This window comes from Cololabis saira, chromosome 6, assembly GCF_033807715.1.
Source record: "Cololabis saira isolate AMF1-May2022 chromosome 6, fColSai1.1, whole genome shotgun sequence".
NCBI classification, from domain to species: Eukaryota; Metazoa; Chordata; class Actinopteri; order Beloniformes; family Belonidae; genus Cololabis; species Cololabis saira.
Window position 1 is genome coordinate 29,100,030 of NC_084592.1, and position 26,413 is coordinate 29,126,442.

Here is a 26,413-nt window from a genome sequence, read left to right on the forward strand (position 1 = left end):
TGACACTTTTTATGTTTATGCCACTCACTGCTTAGTAACTTTAATAAATACAGTTTTGGTAAATTTGACTTATTTGAAAGTGATGCTTGAAATGAGCATATATTAATGCAGTATGAACAAGAATGTTTTAATGTAGACATATAGATTCATCATACTGGTGTGAATGTATGCATCAAAGTGTTAATTCAAGGCTAAGGCAAAATATCGAGATATATATCGTGTATCGTGAAATGGCCTAAAAATATCGAGATATTAATAAAAGGCCATATCGCCCAGCCCTAGGTAAAAGTATGTGTATAAAAGTATAAGAAAGGTGTCTCTAGAATGTTGCCAAGTGCTCTCATGTGGACTGACATTCATTTATAGGACAGATATTCTGACCTTTTTTCTGACAATGTTCATATTTAACTTAGTCTGAATTGATTCATGAATGATCACAAACCTCTCAGCCAGATGATGCCAAATAACCCCATATCATGATACTTTCACCACCATGTCCCTGATACCAGCAAGACTTGAATTCTAAGATGCAGTGTTAGTTTTTTACCCTGCTCGGATTTTCATACTCTTTCCACACTCTTTTGCAAGTAAGAAATATTGAGTAATTTGTTCTAGACCAACTAAAATAAAAGCTTGATCAGTAGTGTTATAACGGCAAAAGCATTGTCCAGATCTCTCTGGACCTAAATGCAAATGGTGATGTGTAACATTTTTTATTTATACATCCATTGGGTAAGATAATCGGATGACTCTGCAGCTAAATAGGATACCAACCTTGAACCAGAGGATGTCAGGGATGGGTTTGCCCTCCACTACCACAGCAAAGCGAGGGCTCTCCCCTGCACAAACATCCAAGTCTTCCATAATAGTCTCAAATGTTGGTGGAGCTTTGGACAGAGATGCAAAGGTACATGACCTTTAGTGGACTGAATGGAACAGATACCTCAATAGCCATGCTGACAGATATTCCTCCCACCTGCCATCTCCACATTGAAGGTACAGTTGTCACTTCCATACTCATTGGAGGCAACAAATGTCATCTCTCCGACGTCAGAACTCTTCACTTTCAGAAGCTTCAGTGTGTGCTGGTCATCATCAGGCATTGTCATCTCGTAAAGGCCTGGCCTGCTTGTCAGAGTCACTCCTTTCCTGAGGACAAGTGTATTTTAAACTCAAATCAACAGGCTTTCATCTTTGGAGGGCAGACGTTAGGCAGTGGTGAGTGAGTCGGAACATTTTAAAATACTTTTTCACTGATCTGGAATCTCTGATAATCACTTGGGATAAAACAACTGCCTTTTAGCATTGTCATGTTGTATTTATGGCTCTCTGTCACACACTGTGACCATTCTGTAAAACAGCTGTTGTGTAAAGTGTCTTATTTCAGATCAGATTTCTAAACTAATTACCTGCTATGTGATGACAACATGGATGTTGAAACTAAATATACGAACACATCGTCACACTAGATCTGTTTTCTTCAGTGAAAAAAAACATTTAAAAGTTATAACTTATGCACATCTACTTCAGGATTTATATTTATTTACTTTTTATTTTTTTTACACTAATGAATAAAGATAAAATAGCATTTTCTGAAACTTGATACCTCTTCCAGGTAACTGCAGCGTTGACATGATTGAGTGTGATGGAGATCGTGACCGACTGGTTTTCAATCACATACACAATTTCTGGTTTATCAGTAATCCAAGGGGCCTCTTGTAGATAGGGACCTTAAGAAGAACAAGAAAAGTCAGACCAAAAACATTTATCAAACCTCCAAATTCAGTATGTATGAAAGGATGCTCTAAAATCTGGAGATTACCTCGGTCCAGGAGCTGTGCTGGGTCGGTGGAGAGTGAGGGTTTGCTGAAAGCCTTGGAGGTGATGGTCAAGATCCTGAAAGCGTAGCGCACACCTTTTGAGAGGGTTGTGATGGTGTAGGTGGTCTCCTTTAGGCCAGAGGCTATGATGATCCACTGGATCGAGCCCAGGGCTTGCTGTTGGATGGCGTACATCAGGGAGCTGGGATCTTGAGGAAAATTAGTTTTGATCCAAAGTGTATCAAAACAACAGCAAAAATATCTCAGTCAATCAACTAATGTAAAAAATACAAAAGATTTGGCATCTAGGCGCTAAGCTCATCACTCCCTACAGATAATACCCACATTAAGATAAAAGAAGTGATGATTAACAACATAGTGGTAATTTATCTCCTGATCCTACAGGAGCCTACAGGTGAGTGCTAGGGTGATAGTAGTAGTAGTAGTAGTAGTAGTAAATATTTATTTCGGTCAATCACAAACAAAAATCAACAAACAAGATAACACAGGTTTTTCCCTGGTCAACATTGTGATTATTTGACCGAAAAGGTCTGGGCTTGAAGCATAAAGCTTATCTTGCCCACCTTTTAACAGAATAGAATATACAAAAAAACAAATGAAGTATCATAAGTCTACACAAAATAATAATAATAATAATAATAGTAATAATAATAATAATAATAATAATAATAATAATAATAATAACAATAATGATGATGATGATAATAATAATAGTAATAATAATAATAATAGCAGTAATATAATAATAATAATAATAATAATAATAATAATGATAGCTCTGAAAACAGAAAGTGAAAAGATGCTAAGGAAACCGGCAAAACCAATTTAAATTGTCATTTTATCTCGTGCATGTGTGCATTCTTCTTTGTTTGCTTATTGTGTTTCTATATATGTGTCCATTACCTTTGCTTTGAATAATATCTTGTATGCTTTTATTGAATTTGCTAGTTTGAGGTCATTTTCTAATGAGTTCCACAGTTTTACTCCTAAAACAGAAATACATCTTCCCTTTGCGTTTGTTCTAACTGTTGTTGTGTCAAACATTGTGTCAAACATTGCAGTTCCCCTGAGGTCGTGTTTGCCCTCATAGCCTGATAGTGAGGTTTTACAGCAACAACAAGCTTGGGAGTTGTATATTAGTCAACAAGGCAGAGATGGATTTACCTGTAAATCAGCTAATAAATTATTGAAAGTAATTGGAATGAACCCTGTAGAGGGGTGTAAGTGTTCGCTCGAATTGTCTGAACCACCATGCAGGTCTCGCCACATTTCCTTTAATCCACAACAATTCAATTCTGTAACCCATAACCCCCTTACAGGTAATAATAACCACTATAACTGTAACTATGTTGTGTCACAATGTGCCCCTATGCTATATTCAATGTTTAATATTTTTTTATACTGAAATATCCGATCTATCTCATCTTATTTGACAATGCATAAATACTAGGGATGAGGATGTAAGGGTGAGTGTCTTTTTCATTCATCTTTTATCTATACCTACCTTATCTCTATTAGGTTTGTTGTGCAGGTTTGGGATTGCTAACCGTTTTAACTTCAGTGAGACAGCCAGGCTTCTCCCCTGATTTAATTCCTATGTAAATATTTAAAATCTGAACGTTATCCAGACTGCTTCTCCCCTTTCTTCCAATTTTGACTTTTCTTTTTAGGGGTCACCACAGTTATTTTCTATCCTTCCCTGTCTTCTGCATCTTACTCCTTGACATCAACCAACTGTCAGAGGTGGGTAGTAACGAGTTACATTTACTCCGTTACATTTACTTGAGTAAGTTTTGGGAAATTTTGTACTTTTAGGAGTAGTTTTGAATCACTATACTTTTTACTTTTACTTGAGTAGATTTGTGAAGAAGAAACTGTTACTCTTACTCCGCTACATTAGGCTACATTGAGCTGTTACTTTTCTTTTATCCCTTTTATCCACGTACGCGTCAATTTCATGACATCACTGGGTGATTCTTTGGGAAAAATGTTTGTTTTTGCATGTTTTGTCACATTTACACAGACTCAAACACACACAGAGTTTCTATGAGTTCATGGGCTTGTTTTAGTTCTGCCTGGTTAAAAAAGAAAAGTAAAAAGGCTTGAAATTTTGTGCTACTTGTGCTTAATTCATTTTTTTATTCTGTTATTTTATTTATTTTATTATTTATTAAAGTACTTGAATTTACTTTAAGATTATTTTAATTTAAGCTATTTTTTATTTTTTATTAATTTTAATTTATTTTATTGATTTAATTTTCCTGAAGATGATTATTTTGTACTTTTGTCTGTTTGAATGGTTGTGTTAAAAATAAATCAGACGTTACTCAACAGTTATTCAGTACTTGAGTAGTTTTTTCACCAAGTACTCTTTTACTTTTACTCAAGTAATTATGTGGATGACTACTTTTTACTTCTACTTGAGTCATATTATTCTGAAGTAACAGTACTTTTACTTGAGTACAATTTTTGGCTACTCTACCCACCTCTGCCAACTGTATATGCTTTTTCAGCACATTCAGATATAATAACCTATTCCCCTTGATCCTGGCCAGTAGCAGAAAAGGGTCTTCCTCACTTTATTCTCCTTGGCAGCTCCATCTCTGACTCCCTTCTACCAATGCATTAAATATACCTCCTCGTTATAGTTCCAAACCATCTCAATCGCCTATTATTTTATCTCCAAGACATCTAAACCTGTCTGTTTCTCGGATGTGATTAGTCTTAAATCTGTCAATCCTTTCACTCCCAGAGAAAACCTTAACTTCATCTCTGCGACCTCCAGCTCTGCTATCTGTCTCTTGCTCAGTGCTATTGTCTCCAAGCCACAAGGGAGGCCTGGTTTTACAACCATTTTATATCCCAAAACTCACTGTAAGGTTTCTGTCATGAATAAAAATCACTTGCCTTCTCAACTCACCCCATTCTGCCTGACCCACATTTTTATTCTGTCCTGCTGTGACTGACCTGCATTCATCATCTCTCTAATGCTTAACTCCACCTCTCCAGGTTTGTTTTACAACGGAGCTACTTTCAGTACAGATCACAATGTCATCTGCAAGCATCATAGTCCATGGAGACTTATGTCTGACCTCATGTGTCAACTTATAACCATGGAAAACAAGAAAGGACTCAGATGCAGTCCCACTTCTACCTGAAACCCCTGTTTGACCCCTACTGCATACCTTGTTGCTGTTATGCTCCCCTCATACATGTCCTCTACATTAAATTACTGTTTAGATTGTGGAATCATTTAAAACGACCTTTTCAGCTCTAGTTCCCACGGAACAGATGATATAGATTTTTATAGACTAATAATCTTCTCAACATAATGTATGATACTATACAAAATACTTTTGAGGTTTGTCGATTTTGTCAAATTTGATTATGGTAGCTGTAATGCCAAAAGTACAGTATGACATGTCAGCCGAAGGGCCAAGTACAGGGTTTGTTATTGTGATTTTAGTGCTATTTCTCCATTTACAAGCTTTTTTCCACAGCTGCAGTCTTTATGGTAGTCCAAATGTATATATATCAGACCTTTACATGATAAAAGTGATGTCGCAAAAGTATTAACATTTAAAGTGATGGTTTACTCAGTTTTTGTTGTAAGATTTACAGAAAAGGGTACGACGGAGTATTAGGGCCAAACTAAGACAAAAAAAAATTGGAAATTACGAGAATAAAGTCATAATATAATGATAATAAAGTCGTAAAATTACGAGAATAAAGTCGTAATATTATGAGAATAAACTCGTAATATTACGAGAATAAAGTCGTAAAATTAAGAGAATAAAGTCGTAACATTACGAGAATAAAGTCGTAATGTTGCCAGAATAAAGTCGTAATATTATGAGAATATAATTCATGAGAACTCTAATAGGAAGAGCTTCTTCTCCCTGTGTTAAAATGAGGAATATTGAGCATCTTGTGAAGTTATATTTATATATTTATAATATATTACGACTTTATTCTCGTAATATTATGACTTTATTCTCGTAATTTTACGAATTTATTCTCGTAATATTATGACTTTATTCTCGTAATTTTACGACTTTATTCTCATTACATTATGACTTTATTCTCGTAATTTCCTTTTTTTTGTTTTTTTGTTTGGCCCTAATACTCCGTCGTAAAACGGAGCAGTGTGCTTCAAACATGAGACTGATAAGGAGCTTTTATGTTAAATGTATAAATTAATGGTTAACCGTTAGAAGTATCTTTTATATATTGTTTACTATGTTCTGTTGCTTTTACATACCAATTGAAGGGTCCAACCTTCTTGGCTTTTTCCAAGTCAAAGTGATGGTTTTACCAGTGATGGAATCGATCACTGGAGTGCCATCAGGAGGGTCAGGAAGGATGTCTGAAAATGACAACACTGGATTTAGTGGTCCAAAAGTGTCTCGGACATCACATTGCTTGAGGCAGTGTCAGAGAATGTATGGCAGTATGGTATAGTCAAGTCTAGTTTATTCCTACAGCAAATATAAAACAATTTCAGTTGACCAAAGTGCTGTACAGACTAAAACAAATGTAATAAATCCCTAAATCAACAATACATTAAGCATATATGTATATACACACAATACAAATAAAATAAAGCCAAGTTATGCTCAAGTTGGTGGAAAAGCCAGTGCAAAAAGGTGTGCTTTTAACAATGATTTAAAATTATCAGTGCTTCGGGCAGATCTGATACTAAAAGTTCCACAATCTGGGATCAACCACAGAGAATGCTCTATCCCCTCTGCTTTTCAGTTTGGATCTGGGAACTGTCAAGAGCAGCGGATTGGTTGATGTAAGAGCTCTGGCAGGATCATGGAAAATTAGAAGCTCTGCTAAATAAGATGTGCCACACTGTTCAGACTCCTAAGAACAAACAAACTCTTCAGCTGGATGCTGTACCAGACAGTAAGCCTGTGAAGGGTAACAAGCACAGGCGTGTCGTCCTCACAGCGTTTCTACCCAGTCAGAAAGCGAGTTGCTGCATTCTGGACAGTTTGTAAATGGCGTCGCGGCAACTGATCAATCCCAAAGTAGAGCGAGTTGCAATAATTCAGTCGATATGTAACAAAGGCACGAATAGCTCTCTCCAGTGGCCTCATGTACAAAACATGCGGCGCACAAAAAACATGCGTACGCCACTTTCTACGCTCACGGTCGGATGTACAAAGAATGATTTGAACGTAGAAAGTTGCGGTCTTTCACGCACACACCAAGGCTGGCGTGTGCACTTTTCTGAGGTTTTGTCCGTTGGCGACACTCACTGGTGATGCAGTGAAGTGCAGAATATGAGGAAACGTGATGTCAGCAATAAATTCACGACCACATGAAGGACACGACAGTCCCCACATCACCAAATAAGTTACACAAGAGTGGAGCTGCAACAATCACAATCAACCACATGATCTGAACAAACAACTAAAGGGGCTCAACGATGGAACCTGCAAATCCTGATGGAGCTTTGGCTCCGTTAGAGGAACCTGCTGATGCATCAGATCACACCGATCTGCTGGTCCAGGACTAAGACTGGACCATCATCTGGTTCAGGTACCAAGAGGATCTTCTGGATCTCTGCCCTGAACTGGACCAGCTGCTCCGGTTCAGACCAACATGATGCTTTCAGCTGGAGCTGCTGACATGTCCGACATCTCTGTCGCCATGACGACCGTATGGGACGACTACTGGAGATTAAAGCCAGATCCTAAAACATCCCATAAGCAGCGGAATAGCAGAGGAATCAGATCGTGATGCTTCATGTTTTAAATATAAATGTATATTGTTCACATTGTTATACTTATGAGAGAGGTGATTGCGGACATCCACAATGTATAAGACTCAATACACGTGTACATTGGTCTTAATTCGTCAGTATATAATACGCGTGACAATAAAGCTGAACGAGGAGCCGTTTTTCATCCACCAACTTAAGTTCTGGTGTCGGTTTTTAAAATACAAACAAGAAAAGGAGAGTGTAATGACGCACTGACGCTGCCCATTAACATTCACAAACCCTTACGATCATAATAAGGTCATAATGCCAACACATGTTTCTAGTCATGATAAAATATCATGGTGACTTCTGTTGACCATATTCACATAACCAAAACCTAATATTCATCAAAGTAGTTGGAAAAAAGAAAATAGAGAAAAACACCTGTAACATAGAGATGAGAATAGCATGTGGCTTTTCCCACTTTGTTAGAGATCACACTCTTGTAGACACCACCGTGAGCATGGCACACAGAGCGGATGACCAGGCTGTGGACATCACGAACTGCAGAAAGGAGACAAGGATGGATGATAAGGGCATGTAGAAAAAACATCAAGAGGCAAAAAACTTTTCTGCTTCAAAATATGGCATTGAAAAAAAAATTTAAACTCTCACCCCAAGGACAAATTCTATAAATACAGTTCATCATGGCAAGCTATACAACTTTAAAATTTTAGACACAAAAGCACCATTCAAGCTAAATAAAGGTCTGGACACTCTCCAAAAATGCATAAGATGCTACTCTGATCCGATTGAACTAAACAGAACGGAATAGCAGTGTTTGGTAGTAGCCAATTACCCCTCCAAAAAACCCAATCACCAAAGTGAAACATTTGGGGACATTTGTCATCAAAAGGACCTTCAGATCTGATCACAATTCAAGGAATGATGGATAGACCAAAATATAAATGTATTCGTGAGGAAAATGTGTCTCATCTTTAATAAATTTGGACTTTGACAGACATGTACCCTTCGGAATAACAATTATTTTAAAGCGAAATATCACTAGCATATATATTATTTCTTCTTGGGAGTTTGGGAGTCTTAGGTAACTATCAACTCAAAAATGTTAATACAAACTAACCTTGGCCGGGTTTCCCAGATCAGTTAAGTAGTTCTTAACAGCGAAAGACTTCTTTCAAACCTTCTTAAGGAGCCTGTGAAAGAAAATCGCGTTTCCCAGAGTTGCTCTTAGCTTAAGTATCTCTTTCATTAAGAAGGAAATGAAAGATGCTGCTGACCCAGTCTTTCCAACCATCTTAGTGAACAAAGACTCACAGATCCAGCCGCGTCAGGCAAATCAATATCACACCAAGCAATGAGATATTAAAACAATGCACCCCGCACAAATTTTGATTTATTTTATACTTTAGATTTATATTGTTTAGCATTTATTGGTGACAGCAAAGGGGGAAAAAAAGAAAAATAAGGAATAACAAGTGTGTTCCTGTATATGCTTTATGCGCACAAATAAAACGATCATCATGAATATCATTTATTTGATAATTTGGCTGCTATACAGCATGTTCTCGCTGCAAATCAACCGCGTCGCCGTGCGCGAAGCAGAACTGTTTATATGAACGCATTCGTGCGTCAGCACTTCAGTCCCCTGGACGTGTCGGACCGGGCTGTCAGGCAGCCGTGACACCTGCGCCGTGCCCGAGCCCGAGCCCCTATGTGATGACAGGGAAGCAGCAGCTGAAGAACGAGATCCTTTGATGAATCGTTCATACAGTCTCAAATATAATCAATGGTGTCGGTTTATATTAAAGAATCTTTTTGCCCAGAAGAAAAAAGAGCGAAGACAACGACCCATAACTATTTTCTTCTCTTGAAAAAACCCACCTGCCGACTCGCGCTGTATACAGCGCGAGTCGGGATGCAGCATCATTCAGAAGAGGAGGAATACGTGCGAGGCGGGGATGATCTCTGCAATCTGAAGCCCTCTATAATTGTAAAAAGAATTTCACTTATCACGGGTTCTTTTTGGAACATAACCCCTGCGAAAAACCAGGGTTTGCTGTAATTCCACGTTGCGATTTGCGAAACTCGCCTTCTCTTGGCTCATGTTTTTGAACGCACACACACGCCCACCCCGTTTACTCCCGGTCTCCGTGTGTGGGGAAAAAAAGCCTCACTGTAGCCAGAAATAACGGAGTAACACACCGTTTGGATGAAAAAGGGTCATTGAATTATATTTATCATCTTAATTTTTCATTATAACGCACAGGCAGCAGTGAATTAGTGCGTTAGGCAGCAGTGCTGCGTGTGAAAATGCGCTGATAGTGATCGGTGATCGATTTGCCTGGCATCGATTCATTTGGTTTCAGAACCGGACAGCTGCTCCAAAGAGCGTCTGAAAGAGCGAAACTAAAGGACGGTGTTAAGAAGTCATCTGGGAAACACCCGTATCTTAGGATTCTCTCTTAGTTCAAACCTTCTTTGAACCTCTCTTAAATCCTTAAGAGAGGTTGGATCTGGGAAACCCGGCCCTTGTCACCTCTCTGGGGTCACCTAACTCTCAAAAATCTGTAATTTGGGAACTTGTTCAGATTTGCAGGGTACTGTGACATCACAGACCCTGATCAGAGTAGAATTAATCAGTTTACCCATCTTTTATTCTTAACCCAATTCCACACCTTTTTCCGGGAGACTACGCTTTTAGAAAGGCACTATTGTTATTTATATGATAAATTAATTCTATGTTGGAAAAATTTGCCCGTACCTGACTGAAGATAAAATCAAAAACAAAAATAAAACATCAATCAATGGTTGTTTTAATTTTCTGTGTAAATGTGATACTGGTGTAAAGCTGATTTGGGGATATTCCAACAGGCTTACATTGCGTCATTTTTCTGTCATCTGTGCTTTCAATCCTTTTCCCGTTGTGGAACCAGACGATGGTTGGATATGGCAAACCAGCCACTTTGCATTTGAGCACGGCTTCTTTTCCCTCAACTACATCCAGGTCGTAGAGGGGCTTTATGAAGTCAGGCATAGTGAAGCGCTCCACCTCATTCTCTGGCACCTCTGGCTCTTCCGGGATGGATGGCATTTTCTCCAGTTTAGCCCTAAAAAAAGGAGAGATAAAGAAGATTCATAAATATTGTCAGTTTGGGATAATTTTGTAGTTCAAAGGCACAAAAAATGTGACAGGAGTAAACACTGACAAAGCCCCGCCCTCTTACATCTGAGAAGAAATGGCTGGCCGCGGTTCCTGTATGTAAAGTTCGGCAGAGTCCTCCACCTTGCCATGACTGTTTCCGGCTGTGATACTGTACAAACCCTCGTCCTGGCTAGTCACATGGGAAATTATCAGAGAATGACGGCCACTCTCCTGAAGAATACGAACATCTTCACTTTCTAACAGTGGCTGGTCTGAGAAAACAAAGTGGCAAGTCATTGTGTTATAAATCAAAAATCAAAAGCAGAGAGCATTGGAAATAAACCAAGACAGCAGTTGTGTTTCAGTGCTCTGATATATGGAGGATTTTTTGTGCCAAAATTAAATAAATAAATACATCATTAATTAATTAAAATGGGAATGAAATATATCATTATTAATTAATTAAAATTAGAATTAAATATGTCATTAATTAATTAAAATACAATTCATTTGAAGTAAAAATATATATTTATTATCTCAGCATTTAATTAATTAATGACACATTTAATTAATGATTTCTTGTTGCTGAATCATGAAATGTAAATGTAAAACTGTCAGTTTCACTCGTCAAACTCAGTGACGAATTGAGTTTACAATTCATTGTAAAATACAATGAATTGTATTTTAATTAACATATTTCATTCTAATTTTAATTAATTAATGACACATTTAATTAATTAATGATATATTTCATTCCCATTTTAATTAATTAATGATGTATTTATTTATTTAATTTTGGCACAAAAAATCCTCCATACTGATATACGTGGGCGAGTACCAAAAACATTACCAATGTTTATCATGTAAATGAAAATGGTAATATGAACTATGGTCCTACCAAAGTGACTCCAGATGACCTTAGGAGGTGGTGTCCCACTGACTTTGCAGTCAAACCGAGCATTGCGCCCCTCAATCACTTCCAAAACATCCAACTTACGAGTGAAGAGAGGCGCCAAAGAGGGAATAACTTTGAGTTTACCACATGATGTCACTTCCTCTGAAAGTACACATAATATACATGGTAAACTGAAGAGCAGATGGAGCGGTTAATTTTTTTCTTTTTTATTTCGAACCGCACATATGGTGATGAATATATTTCCGTAATCTACCTTTAGCTGTGCTGAGCTTGCACATGTATGTACCGCTGTCATCCTCGTGCACAGAATTGAGCAGCAGCCTGCACTTCCTTCCATCAAAATGCATCTTACAGTTAAGCAACGCCGGCTGGATCAGTTTCCCATCTGCAAGCCAGTCCACGTCGGTGTCCTTTGGCCCGATGGCGTGACACTCGAACAGAACCGTTTCTCCAGCCTTGGCTGTGATGTCTTTCACCGGCCGGATGACAGCGAGGCCTGGCTCAACGGGTGGGGCTGGGTATAAATAAAGGACATTTTCTGAAGAGTGCTGTTAAGTGATACTCACACACACTTGTGTCGTGAAATACTTATGGCCATGATGAATGCTTTTATTTACTTGGAGTTACGGAAAAGTAGTGTCAAGAATTTTGTCCAAGTGTGGAATGCTATTGCAGACTTGCTAATAGTGTAAGAGCAGCACTTGTGAAAACAGGTGATCCCTTTATGACAAAGTGTCTGTACATAAGATTATAAATACAAACAACTCACTTACACAGTTAAATGAAAAAGAAAGTACATTCTTTTTAAGTTTTCTAACAAAATGTCATATTCTTGCAATGTGATATGCACATGACAAACTGCACGGTGCCATCATTATATAACAGGTGAGCGAAAAAAAAAACATGTGGACGGTGGCTTCAAATTGCCTCTAGTTATCTAACAACATCCAGTGAATGTGAGGGATAGCAATTTACACTGTCAGGTTCAGGCTGAACAAGTCCAACAGTAAACCATCTGTAGACCAGTTAAACAGACTTAAAAGTATGTAAAACCAGCATTCATCTCCAATACGCAGCAAGTAGGGTTGCCACCTTTCAGAAATAGAAATAAGGGACGCCCTGATTTCAGCAGCGCAGGAGCCAAAAAAAAGCCCCAAAACTTCTAAACTGAATAAAAATGTGTTTATTTTATATGAAAAAACAAAATGCTTTGATTTAAAGTTTAAAGTGCTTTAATAGCATTGAACTTGCATGACTGTACAGACAGACAACCATACTAGCAACTGAAATATCCTCCTATGCTACGTATGTCCACATCAGCCAAGATGTATAATATAGCCTACAGGTGAAGAATATGGTGTAAAAGTTAATTTATTTCAATAATTCAACTAGAATATGGTGTAAAAGTTAATTTATTTCAATAATTCAACTAGAATATGGTGTAAAAGTTAACTTATCTCAATAATTCAACTAGAATATGGTGTAAAAGTGAATTTATTTCAATAATTCAACTAGAATATGGTGTAAAAGTTAACTTAATTCAATAATTCAACTAGAATATGGTGTAAAAGTTAATTTATTTCAATAATTCAACTAGAATATGGTGTAAAGGTTAATTTATTTCAATAATTCAACTAGAATATGGTGTAAAAGTTAACTTATTTCAATAATTCAACTAGAATATGGTGTAAAAGTTAACTTATTTCAATAATTCAACTAGAATATGGTGTAAAAGTTAATTTATTTCAATATTTCAACTAGAATATGGTGTAAAGGTTAATTTATTTCAATAATTCAACTAGAATATGGTGTAAAAGTTAACTTATTTCAATAATTCAACTAGAATATGGTGTAAAAGTTAACTTATTTCAATAATTCAACTAGAATATTGTGTAAAGGTTAATTTATTTCAATAATTCAACTAGAATATGGTGTAAAAGTTAATTTATTTCAATAATTCCACTAGAATATGGTGTAAAAGTTAATTTATTTCAATAATTCAACTAGAATATGGTTTAAAAGTTAAGGAAAATACGGTACAAATCGTGTCCCGTATTAGTTCAATACGGGACGCAACATTTTTTTCTCAAATAAAGGACAATTCCGTATTTTACGGGACGGGTGGCAACCCTAGCAGCAAGTGAGCTCAAAATCTAGAATGTCAAGCTTTTAACAGGACTCTGGTGTGTTTGTCAAAGTGACAGTGCCCAATGAATGAATGAAGTTCAATAACTAAAATGTGGTAAGAGTGACTGATTGATTCTGACTGACAACTGAATGATTCTGTGAATGAATATTTAGAACAAATCTTTGATCTTTCGATGAACTTCTAATGATTCAGTACACCAAAAGGATGGCAGGAAGAGAGCAAACAACTAAACACCGAGATACCACCCAGAATGTAGTTCAAAGTGAACCTGCCATATGTGCAGTACATGATAATGTCTCTTGTGAGGGAAGCAACCTTACAAAAGACATGAGCAGTTTATAAGATGAGCCACAATATAAATTGGAGAGAAGCGGAATCAACCTTCCTTCTACCTTGTTTACACCTCCAGTCCCATCCGGCTCCACCTGGCCACACATGAGAGTGAGGCCAGAGATCGGTGGCCAGGACGGCCTGATTTGACCTTGTTAAGAACTGGAAGTGGCAGAGGGAAAGCAACTGGCCCGGCTCAGCCTCAGTGGGCTCGCTTTGACTCTATAATGGGAACGTGGCCATGGAGTGGTACGTAAATACTGTATCCTGTCACCCATGTACAATTACTTCCAATCTGTGACATTTAAAGCAATGGATAATAATCATCAACACGTCAATAAATACACAAAGGAATGGTATGGTGCAGTAAGAGAAATGTTTCATTTATCTAAAACATTGTGACGGGAATATCAGAAACATCTTGTTAGTGGAGAAAGTTACAAGAAGAGACTTTTAGCTTCCCACAGAAAAACAAATCTTTTGTTATTTTGCTATTGATTCATTTTTCTTTAGATGTTACAAAACACCAGGTTTTTTGATAAGCACTGATTCCTACTGGGAAAAAATGCTCATTTGTTCAAGTATGCCAGAAAAAAAAGCCAATTTCCACAGAATGGTCTTATTTTCTTTGTGACTGCACTTCAGAAAAACTGATAAGGAGCTTTTATTCACTGAAGAAAGAAATATGGATGTCTATTTTCCTTAAACAGACAATGGATGTGTTTGTTAGAAATGGATGCTGAAAAGGCAGCGTACCTTTCACCTCCATTTTTGCTTCACATTGCTTCGTCCCATACTCATTAATAATCCTGCAAGTGTAGAGTCCGGAGTCTGACTTCACCGCCGACTTGATGGTCATTTCAAAGGTGCCATCTGCCGTCTCACGTACAATGTGACGTGGGCCTGTTTTCACAGTCACTCTGTCCCTCAACCTACAGAAAAGACAATTTAAGAAAAGAAATCACTCACCCATCATACCACTCAAAGCTTTTGAGAATTACATGTATACAGTAAAAAAGAACCAAAGCAGGTTTTTTTTCTACTACAAGCTCATAGATTTTGTATGGTATTTATTTTTCTGCTATTGTGTCTTAAGAACGAGGACTAACTCTTACTCTTACTCTTTACGCTTTGTTCAGTTGAAGTCTGAACCTGATTTTTAGGCATAACCAAAATGATCACTCTCATCACTGTTCAGACTGAGACACGTCTGTGGAAATTGATTGTTCAAATTGTCAATGTTCGATCTATTTAGATACCACCTGGATTTACTAGACATCAGATTCAGGCCGTCTAAACATGGTTTTAGACCAAAACACAAACGCTTCACCTTGTTTCTGGCACGAATGCTACATTCCCACATGCCTGTTCTCAGCCCAGTATTCTGACTCTTGGTCCATTATTCCAGCAGCTCTCTTGTTGTGTAAATTGTTGGGAGTCATTATCATGTTAGATAAAATAGCAAACACTTATGCTTTTGGATTGCGAGCGTTGATATGAATTCTTATTTTGATGCCTATGCTGTATTTGCAGTCTCTAAAAACAACAGCAAACTTCCTGATGAAAGAACACAGCAGGGAGTGAACACAGATATGTTTTTGTGCTTCTTCAACAGCAACTGGCAGAGATGTATACATTAAAGCAGCTTTTGGTCCTTTTATGGAATATGTTGACAGTAAGAAATCCAGCCTTATCTTCTGGAGCTGCTGCAGCAGTTAAAAACAGCAATCAATAACCGCCGACTGGAAGGACATATATGGAAGTGCTGCAAAAAGTCTGCAGGCCTCTCAGAAGCCCACAGAAGAGGTGCAGTCAGCTCACTTTTTTGTTTTAAATCAAATGAGCCTCACGTATGACTTCCACATTGTTTTCTTAGCTCATTATCCTCTGGATCTGTGTTTCTTGGCAGATGAGCAGCTGTGTGGTTAATGAATGGTTATTTTTCTCTTTTCCCTATTATGACTTTGTGTCTTTTTCTGAAGGTTAACAGAACTAAATAAATAACAGGTTTTCTTCTTCGTTCACAAATGAAGAATCTCAAACCACATGGTCGAGTGAATTCACTCAGATCCTGCGATGATAGGAACACCTTTAAACGTCTACAGCAAGCAAACAGTTCAGGTAAATTGTCAGTCTGACGTGACCTACCAGTAAAGCATGGGTTTGGGTTGTCCACTTATTCGAACAAACATGGTGACTTCCTGTCCTTCGATGACGGCTTGATCAGTCATTGTTACCTGTTTAAAAAGTGAACTCGTGTCAGAAGGTGAGTGATGTATTTGCCTGTATTTTTATTTGATTCACGTGTAATGACCACACAGCAGATGATACATCCAGACGGGGTAACTACAATCCCAATTCCCTAAAAAGTTGAGTTGCAGTGCAAAATGTACCTAAAAACAGACTGCAATCATTTGAAACACATCTCAAAAACATTGGCACATGGGCAACAGAAGGCTGGCAAACTAAGTCATACTTAAAAGAAACACATGGGGAAACAGATTTCAACTTCTTCTTCTTTCAGTTTTTCCACGTAGGCTTGCCACAGCAGACTGTCTCGATCTTAGCCTGTCTTCTACAACTTCCTCGGTCACATTAGCCAACTGCACATCCTTTTTCATCACATTTTGAAATCTCCCTGTTTAAACTGTGTGGTAGGTCCAGGTTAGTGAGGTGATTAGAAATAGAAAGAGGATCTTACATAAAAATAAATAAAAAGAGCATCACTGAAGATGTAAGGTTGCATAAGTGCGGCCCACAACGGTCTCTGTAATAACTTGAAATTGACAAAAAAATTATAATGATAATAATATTTAGCAAATTCTTTTAGTTTAAAAAAATGTTGTTTTAACTAATGCAAATTAGACATTCCCTTTGAATTGTGGCTCAAAAGAATAATAATAAAAAAAAAACAAGTCATGAAACTGGCTGGACAAATTATTTGCTACCCCTAGGAGAAAGACTTAAAATAATTTGACCATAGCGACATGTTAAACCAAAGTGTCCTGTAATTACCACCACAGGAATCTCAACCACATCTACTATCCAAGCGTTTCTCCTGATGTTAATTTTAATATGCTTAGTTTTCTACTTTGTTTTATATATATATTCCTAAATAATTTACACTACAACAACATAAATTCCCTTTGGGATTAATAATCTATTATTCGGTTCGGTTATATTCAATTCAAAGCTACAGCAGCTGATCTCCTGAGCTCCCAGATATAATATGGACAGTTGTGAAAAGAAAAAACCCTCCTGTCCCAACTTTTATAGACATATTTCTGCCATCAAATTTAAAAATGCATCTTTATTTCTTTAACATAGTACACTTTCTTGATTTAAACATTTGATCGGATTTCTAAGTTCTATTTTGAGCAAAGTTTGGGTTTATTTGCAAATGAATGCATTCTATTTTGATTTACATTTGGAATTGGAGTGGTAACACTGACACTTGCGTTGTAACACTTGCGTGCAGTATTTTAAAATGTTTATGTATTTTATTGCATTGTATGTTATTGTATTGTAATGTTAAATGTAAATTCTAAACTTCCTCAGATCTGGCCATACTCTAAAATCAAAAAATGACTTGACTGTGCTCTGAACAGTCTCACCAGAAATCCGGGAGGTTTTCTGAATCGTGTGTCAATAGCTCCCCTTGGCTCTGGCTCTCCATAATCCATAGCTTCCTCCAAAGGACTGAGATACTCTTCGTCGGAGGTAATCGGACTGCTGATATCTATTGGCACACCCAGGACTCTCTTTGGTTCTTGCATAGGGCCTGTAAAATAAAAAAGGTATAATAATTGCGTTTCCTTTTGAAGTTGATGCATATAATTAGCCTAATTAACACCTTAAATGTTGCCTGTGTTAAAGTTTTTTTTTCTAAACAGCTCAGTAGGAACACAAAAATGCAATGACCGTACATACTAAAATAAACTGCATGTATTTCCCCTCCCCCACCCGCCCCTTTTTTAAATTAGGGTCTGAAGTGCAAAATGTGAAATCCAAACAACAGTCACAGTGAGTGGAGCCTGTGAGGCTCAGCAGGCAATTTATAGGTTCAGTTTCACCTCTTAGTTGCTATGGTAACTATAAGTGAGGTTATTCAGCTGGAATATAAGGCACACACATCTTGCTCAGGGAGATAACAATAAAGGAGTGGGAGAGAAATACAATGCTAGTGTGGGAACAAACCGCACAATGGTTTTTCAAGTCAATACCGCAAACTGAAAGTAATTATGTGATGTGCTTTACACCAACCTCCCTAACCTCTTTTTAAATCTGTAGGCTATTTTTACATGTGTGTGTGTGTGTGTGTATATATGTGTGTGTGTGTGTGTGTGTGTGTGTGTGTGTATATATGTGTGTGTGTGTGTGTGTGTGTGTGTGTGTGTGTGTGTGTGTGTGTGTGTGTGTGTGAGTATGAAAAGACCTGATCTTAGTTTTTATCTTATAGTTCTTTTCAACAGACATTGATATTTTGCTGTCCTCTGGAGACACCAGGTAAATAAATCAGAGGTGTTCGAGGAGATTTCACTCAGGTACAAGGAGGACAGGAGTCGATTTAACGCCACCCATCTTTTTTTTTATCATAAAAGCAGTACTCAGTAAAAGCAATACTTATTTGAATGAGAAAATAACCATATGATTCTCATGTGACCTCGAAACCTTTGGGGAAAACTCTTATTTTGATGAACAAGCAGCTCTCAGGAGAGCTCTGCTTCTGAAAGGTGGGGCCTGAGGTCATGCTGAGGATGGAACAAAAGGGCTCCACTGGACCTTGGCAGTGGGACTCAGGCTAAGCTAATTGTTAAAAGCAACCAATCAATCAATCAAACTGTAGTTGTACAACTGTAGTACATGTAGAAAAAACAATTACCGTATTTTCTGGACTATAAGCCGCACCTGTATATAAGCTGCATCCACTCCATTTTTAAAAAAAACAATAAAAAAAAGATATACAAGCCGCACCCGTATATAAGCCGCATCTGCTCTATTTAAAAAAAAAAGATATGCAAGCCGCAGATATTTCTGTTGTTAGATTAGATATTTACTACATGTACAGAAGGATTTTGAACTGTAAATCATGTACATGTTTGTACCTAAATAGATCCTTTCCTAACAGTGTCTTTTAACACGTCAGCAACTTTGCTGATTAAAACGGGACTAAACCAAGAGAAAATAACCAGTATTTATGTATCTATTTATCTGTTTGAAATCTGCGTCTACCTACTTCTATCTACTGAAGAAGAAGTACCGTATTCTTCTTTGCATTTATTTTCTCTTAGTTTTTATTCTAATTCCGGTTAGCACTCCCCCTAGCGGTGGAAGAAAAATCCACAGAATAGCCGCACCTTTGTATAAGCCGCACGGTTCAAAACCTATGAAAAAAGTAGCGGCTTATAGTCCAGAAAATACGGTAATCCATATATCTAAAGTAAAGCTTACCTGCTTTAACTATGAGAGTGGCACTGCTGCTGGCTTTGCCCACCTGATTCACAGCCGTTACACAGTATTTCCCACCATCACTTATTTTTGCTGATTTGATGAGCAGACTATGTCGTTCACCCTCCACTTTGACTGTGTAATGTTCTAAGCCTATGACGGCAACATTGTCTTTAGTCCAGGTAACTTGAAAAGAGAAAACATAGAAATTTGTTTAAAAAACACACACACACAACTTTAAAATCCTAAAACAGTGAAATCAGCCAATAAGTTACTTAAGTATGAAATTCAAATGTACTGTGTGGTGTGCCACTGAAAGTGAATTATTTTACCGTCAGGAATAGGGGTTCCAGAAATGATAGCTTTTAGCAGCACATCTGCACCAGAAGATGCTACAGTGTCGTGAAGGGGAAATTCAAACAATGGCGCTTCCATTGGGTCTTCTTCAGCAGAAACATAAGAATCATCGGAAGAATCTACACATTTCAACATAGGAAAAAGTATTGCATAAACATAAAATAGGACTGACTGGAAATTCATACAACTGCAAAAAACTTTATCAAGGAAGCTCTACAAACCTAACTCTGGAGACATGGGTCGAGACCGACGGTTCTTTCCTTTAGTCTTCAGCTGTTGTCTCTCTTTGGCAGTAGGACTCCTCTTCTGGGTCTCACTTGTCTTCCCTGGAACATCCTCTTCCATTTTTTCATCTTCAACAATAATTGTAGGCACCTGTATCTTTGAGGCCATTTTGGACGGCTCCAATTCCGTTATGTCCTGTGTTGGGGTAACCCTTGGAGGTTTTGGAGGAGGTTGAAGGAGAGTATCTTGCGAGACAACAGTTTTTTTCTGTACCAGAGGGCTTTCAGGTCTGTTCTCAATTTTTCTTAACACAAATTCTATTGGTGTCTTTCTTCCTGAAGTGTCTTCCTTCTGTGGTGTTAGTGCTGTTTCCTGGATGTGTGGGGAATCTTGCATCCGAGTTACCCTTTGTACAAGCGGACTTGGTGGCCTTCGTTCGAGTTTGCGGAATGTCATCTCCGCAACATTTCTACTTGGTGACTCTTCCCTTTGTTGATGGTAAAATGCTGGAGATGAAGATCTCTGAATAATTTCTGTAACTGGGCTGACTCTATTTAATTCCCTCAATGACCGCTGTCCTGGTAAGTCAGATAACTGCATCGACTCTGGGGGACCTGGAACCTTGCTGAAACTACCAACTGCTGCGGTTGTTGTACCAGTGTTTGCTGTCTTAAGGGGCTTTTCTTGCACTGTTTGCTGTTGTTGCTCTGTTGGTTGCTGACTTAGTTCCTTTTCTTTCTTTTCCTTTGCCCACTGCACACGTTCCCTTTCTTGAAGCTTTTGTAGAACTTGTGGAGGAATAGGCTCAATTTTCCTGAAAGGCTGGCGCTGCTTACCCTTTAGGGTGAGCTGTTCAGTTGAAAAGGATTTTTTCATATGGGGTTTCCCGACAAGCTTCTTGATGCGCTGAAGCTCCTCTGTAAACTTGTTTTCAATGTCCTGAACCTTTTGGGAGTAGCGTGGTTTATCTTCCAAAGAAGCAGCTCTCTGTCTAAACATAGATCTACGCTCAGCAGCATCTTCTTTCAGGGCTTCCCTAAGGTCTTCCCGAGAACTTTCCCTTGAAATTCCTAACCGGCTTCCACCATCATCTGAATCTACAGAGCCGGCACGATTGAACCCTGCCCAGGATCTTCCTGAGGTGGAACCTTCTGGAATATCAAGACTTCGTCTCCGCTCCTCTAAGCCACGGACCTTCTCAAAAACTTTTGAGCTTGCCCTTGTAAGCTTAGGAGAAGGTCTGAGGGCGAATTCCTTGCGGGAGTACTCGCTCAGTGGAGTTTGTGGTCGGGAGTCTTGGGAGCTACCTTGAGCTTTTGGTTGCTTAACTTTCTCTTCAAACTCTCCAGGTACTGTGTCTTGGTATTCAGTTGGCACAGTAGTTTTCTTACGTGAGCTGATAGGAGTAGTTGAACCAGAGCGACTTGGCATAGGAGAGGTGGAGACAGATTTGATCAGCCTTGGGGATGGTGGTGGGAGGACTTGGGGGGGAGAATCTCTTGAAAAATCCTCTGACTGGTTCCTGAGCAAGTTTAAAAGAAATTCCGTTGGAATAGGTGATCAATTACAGATATAAAAGCTGCTAAAACCTGTTTCTGTGTCAAATGTGGGTCTAATACTAAATTCAACGCCTCAAAGACCTTTTGTAAGTGCAAAGGTGTGTTTCTTGCTTACCTGTTATAGTGATCCTGATGTCCATGTGCTCTGCTGTTACCCTCGTCACATTTTTCCATCACTGTTTCTCATGTAAAAGAAGAAATGCATAGATAAATTGTAAATGTAAAGATTTGGTGTACTCTCTGACTCAGTGAACACTGTATTTATGTAAAGTAATAAATCAAAGACAATTGTAAAGTGTCTATTCATGGCAACTTTGAATGCTGTCATTGTCTGTGTTGAATCTGAATAAACCTTGTTTTCAGCCTCGAGTTATATGCAAACAGTTTAAAGACAAATGTAGAAGAAAACAACCCACATTTACCAATCATTCCCTCATATTATAGCTACAAGTAAAGTAAAATATGAATTACATTTAGAATTTGAAGATAAACATAACAAAGAAATGTTAACATTGATCTGTTTTTTTCTGCAACTTTCTACAATTTTCAGTCAAATAGATAGATTTCGATATTTTTTCTTCAGATTTATGGAAGACACAGAACATTGAAATGGTGCATAGTTGATTAGTTCAAATCTTTAAATCGATACTAATTGTGGTTTCAGTGTTATTGCAGTGGTTGAAAATCTAATCAGAACTTCTGTGTACCGTTATTGAATCCACATCTTCTTTGTCACTCTGATCTACAAAGCTTGCTAAGCGGTATCAAAACAAGGAATTAATGGAAATACCCATTGCATTGTGGGGCCTGATAGCTATATTGGTGGCTACAGAAGTGGATCACATATCATTTTAAAAAGATAATTCAGAGAAGGTGAGTCATAAGATGAAAAACATACAAACATCGAAAGAAAACTAATTGGTTTATAGTGACAATTTATCGGCCACAGCCAAGATAGCTTTATTTAGAGATGATGGAGCTTTTGTATTTTAACATCCATATGAGATCCAATAGACTGCACCACTGATCTCGCTTGCTACCCCTGCTGAGACACCACAAGTGTCATATGTGCAACTTACAAATGAATGAGCTCAGGACTTCCACACTCTCACCTTTAAGGTCAACACTGTGGTTTGAGTGCTTGCATTTAACATTGTTTAAAACTGGATCATACGTAGTCTAAATAGCCTGTTCTATAGCGCTACAGTAGGCCATGTTAAACTGATTACATCTGCTCTATATGTAACAATTTGTCCAAAAGAGCTCCACGTGAATACTTGATATACTTGAACCAACACGAAATGACCATTCACTTTATTATCAGACGATGCATGTACTAAAATTAAGCATCTTACATATTTACACTAGTTTGTGTGGTACATTAGAGACTTCATGAGTTTAAGTGGTCTATATTAAGGGAGAGATATTCAGGGATATATGAGTCCTACAGCATAGCCGCAGTGTTTAAAATAAACTCTAGAGCTCAATAAGTAGGTTTTAATTAATGCCTTCATTTAGTTAATGCCTAACCTAGTATGATAATTCATATTTTTTTCTCTATGTTTAAGAAGAAGACAAAACCAAAGCAAAAATCAGTCAATGCAGCATAAATAAAACTGATCTACAACATTTTTTTGGTCATTAGTATATCAATGAAGGAATAGGCTAAGGCTAAGCTACTGTGGCAATGACAGAGATGCAAACCTCAAACAAAAGTAAAAGATAATCTAATGTGGATTTTCCACAGATTAAAAAAACAAAAACAAAAAAAAGAAGTTGGAAACTTGATGGTTACTTGTATGAACAGCCTGGTCCTCAACATCCCCACTGTCTTCTTTGGTCTCAAACTGGTCTCCACCTTCATCTTCTGTTGTTTCAGAATCTGCAAAAAAAAAGGAAAACAAAAGTTTGCTTTCAAGAAAAATACACAATTTACAAAAGGGAAAGACTAAAAAAAAACAGTCAGGGAGAAATGAAAATGAAATGAAATAACTTCAGAAGTCGCATTTGCAAGAATGTTTACTTGGAAACATGTTGACTATGTTGTACTCAGTGGAACCTTACTTGGTATTTGATTAGAAAACAAGACACCTTTCAAATGAAAAAGCCACATTTTTAACGCTTGGTTGTACAGTAAGTCTAAGTTTCAAAAAGTTTCATCAATCACCTAGTGGTCATATAAAATCCAGGTAGTCAGTACTTTCAGACAAGTAGATGACAAGAAAAGAATCCAAGTTTGTAAAAAGGGAGTCTTAAATGTCAGGCAAACACAAATATCCAAGATTTAATCAACTTGCCCCAAGTTAAGCCTGGCTCTTTTTGTTACCTTTTTGTTGAATTTCTGATTAAGTTACCACATTTGACCAAAATAAAGGAATGGGTGATGGCTCCAGCAGAATTGCTGTTGGGTTTTTGTCCTTCATACCTGTCTCCTCATATGCAAATTAAGATTAAAGATGTGGATATAAGCATTATAAAAACTTCTGTGAGAGTATGTCAAAGAAAAAAAAAGGTATTTCAGCTCTCGGTTTTATCTTGGGACTGTTCAAGCTGTACAAACTGAGAGAAAATTCAGTCATGCAGGACTGAAAATAGAAAGCGCTGGTTACTGAGTCACTGGCATCTAAGCAGCTCCTATGAGGTGTTTGCTTCACAGTGGGTGGAAACGCTCATAAAACACTGCTGTTCGCTTGAAGCAGAAGAACACAATAGAACAATGTGGACGACACCAAACATGGCTAATGAATAGAGCAATTACATCACTGTAATAAAAAAAAGAAACTACTTTCCTATAGAATAGAAGCCTTGTTTCCTTCATTTTTCATTTATTTTCTCTATTTCAGAGACAGGCTGGTACACACATAGCATCATTTTTAAATGGTGGTTTACTGTGCATGATTCATGCGTGGAAAGCTCATGATCCAACTCTGTAACACCAAATCTTTTCCATACAGTTAACCTGGACAGCATTTAAGTGATGGCACTCGTGATTTCAAAGTCAACCCCCTCAAAAACATTTTTACAGCTGAATAAAACCTAAAACACATAGTAATACAATAAGAAATGTAAATGTTTTGTTTATGACATGCGCAAATTAGAGTAGTGAGATTTGGAGGAGTTATTTTACTCTTACTCTAGTGAAGTCTGTAAAGTTTGTTTTCTGAAGTAAAATTGAAAAAGATAAACTTTTGCCTTTGATTCAACTCCTGCAGCAGGTAGCAGGTAAGGTCATGAAACCATTTTTTTTTTTTTACTGATTGGACAGTTCTGTTTGTTATTGAATTGTCAACCAGGTATGAAGACGGGGGTCACAATTCACAGCCGTAATATCGGAGTCACACACAGTGTGGGAACTTCAAGTGTTGCGTTTCACATGCAGATATCTTACTATCATTACGTCTGCGATTGGCTTCACAAAGCCACACATTTACACAATCACAGACTTGATGAGGCAGATTTATTTCACACGGGCAGAGCTTGATGTACGACTGCAAACTTGAACATCAGTGGACTTTAATTCAAGAGCATGTTTTATGTCCAAGTACAGCAGCTTTAAAAACCATTCAAACTATTGTAAAACTGCTTACCTCCGTTGCCTTACTACCTGTAACTGAAATGGAGTTTTGATGGTACTACTGTGAAGATGAAAACTACTGTAATTGGGATACTTGGGTCCCGCTGGGAGCAGAAACACTGCACTATGGCTGGACCGCTCTTTTGCCCCGTCCTCGGCATGACCTCAGGCCTCACCAGGAGCATTTCACCAGTGGGCTTCCCTGGAAGGGAGGTCCTTAAGAGAGCTGCATGCTTGGTTGGGAATTTAGCCACAAGTTTCAAAACCACATTAGATTCTGTCAGTAATCTTCTCCTTTAAAGTAGTATTATGCTTATAAGAAGTGGTCAAAAATGTATGGAAGCATATGAGGGACTATATTCAAATTAAAATGCATTTGCGGAAATGCTTTTTCATTTTAAGAATGTGCCCGCATTATTTGAGTCAAAAATGAAATTGATAATATATAATCCGATTTGCATTTTATTTTTCGTATTCAACACTGCTCATTCTTGTACTTAATTCAAATTAAAAAGAAAAAGACTTTTGAGATTTAATTTTCAAATCATGCCTCAGCAAATAGTTCCCAATATTCAATTTTAAATCTAAAATTTGAAAATTAAATCTCAAACGTCTTTTTCTTTTTAATTTGAATTAAGTACAAGAATGAGCAGTGTTGAATACGAAAATTAAAATGCAATTCGGATTATTATCAATTTTATTTTTGACTCAAATAATGCAGCTACATTCTTAAAATGAAAAAGCATTTCCGCAAATGCATTTTAATTTGAATATAGTTCCTCATATGCTTCCATAAAAATGGGCTTTTTACTTCTAAAATGAAACACTTAATATATACGGTTGAAATCTCTCATGAAACCCTCTGAATTATTTGCATAACACCATTTAACCTAATGTTGCTGTTGTTCCAGCCTACACCTGGTGTTCTATTTTGAAACTCGTCCAATCATCTTTGCCTTCCTACATCTGACTTCCTGTCACGTTGACCTAAAAGGTGTAAATTGACACAACTTTTCCAAAGCTGAGAGCCAAAACCAGACATGGCATGTATTTTTGGTGAATTAGAGTGAATAGTTGCTTCGTGTACACTTCTAAACTGCATCATGCAACTTTTGTTGGAACCACTCCCACTGAA

The 26,413-nt window shown here is 37.6% G+C and overlaps 1 protein-coding gene across 2 annotated transcripts in view; it reads right to left on the reverse strand.

Moving 5' to 3' along the window:
- The window catches only part of spegb (striated muscle enriched protein kinase b), a 58,142-nt gene that overhangs the window by 19,303 nt on the left and 12,426 nt on the right, over window positions 1-26,413 (reverse strand). The window contains exons 2-19 of one of the 2 annotated variants that reach the window (XM_061723914.1): window positions 23,500-23,586; window positions 21,820-21,880; window positions 20,142-21,667; window positions 19,896-20,039; window positions 19,567-19,749; window positions 17,730-17,896; window positions 16,264-16,352; window positions 14,872-15,047; window positions 11,890-12,150; window positions 11,619-11,777; window positions 10,803-10,992; window positions 10,456-10,685; window positions 7,999-8,118; window positions 6,103-6,207; window positions 1,823-2,029; window positions 1,607-1,730; window positions 977-1,149; window positions 775-887 (exon numbers count right to left, since the gene is read on the reverse strand). In XM_061723914.1, coding sequence (XP_061579898.1) covers window positions 775-887; window positions 977-1,149; window positions 1,607-1,730; window positions 1,823-2,029; window positions 6,103-6,207; window positions 7,999-8,118; window positions 10,456-10,685; window positions 10,803-10,992; window positions 11,619-11,777; window positions 11,890-12,150; window positions 14,872-15,047; window positions 16,264-16,352; window positions 17,730-17,896; window positions 19,567-19,749; window positions 19,896-20,039; window positions 20,142-21,667; window positions 21,820-21,880; window positions 23,500-23,586 — 4,115 coding nt within the window. Of the gene's footprint in view, window positions 1-774; window positions 888-976; window positions 1,150-1,606; window positions 1,731-1,822; window positions 2,030-6,102; window positions 6,208-7,998; window positions 8,119-10,455; window positions 10,686-10,802; window positions 10,993-11,618; window positions 11,778-11,889; window positions 12,151-14,871; window positions 15,048-16,263; window positions 16,353-17,729; window positions 17,897-19,566; window positions 19,750-19,895; window positions 20,040-20,141; window positions 21,668-21,819; window positions 21,887-23,499; window positions 23,587-26,413 lie in introns of both variants that reach the window. The other variant, XM_061723913.1, reaches the window with a different exon arrangement.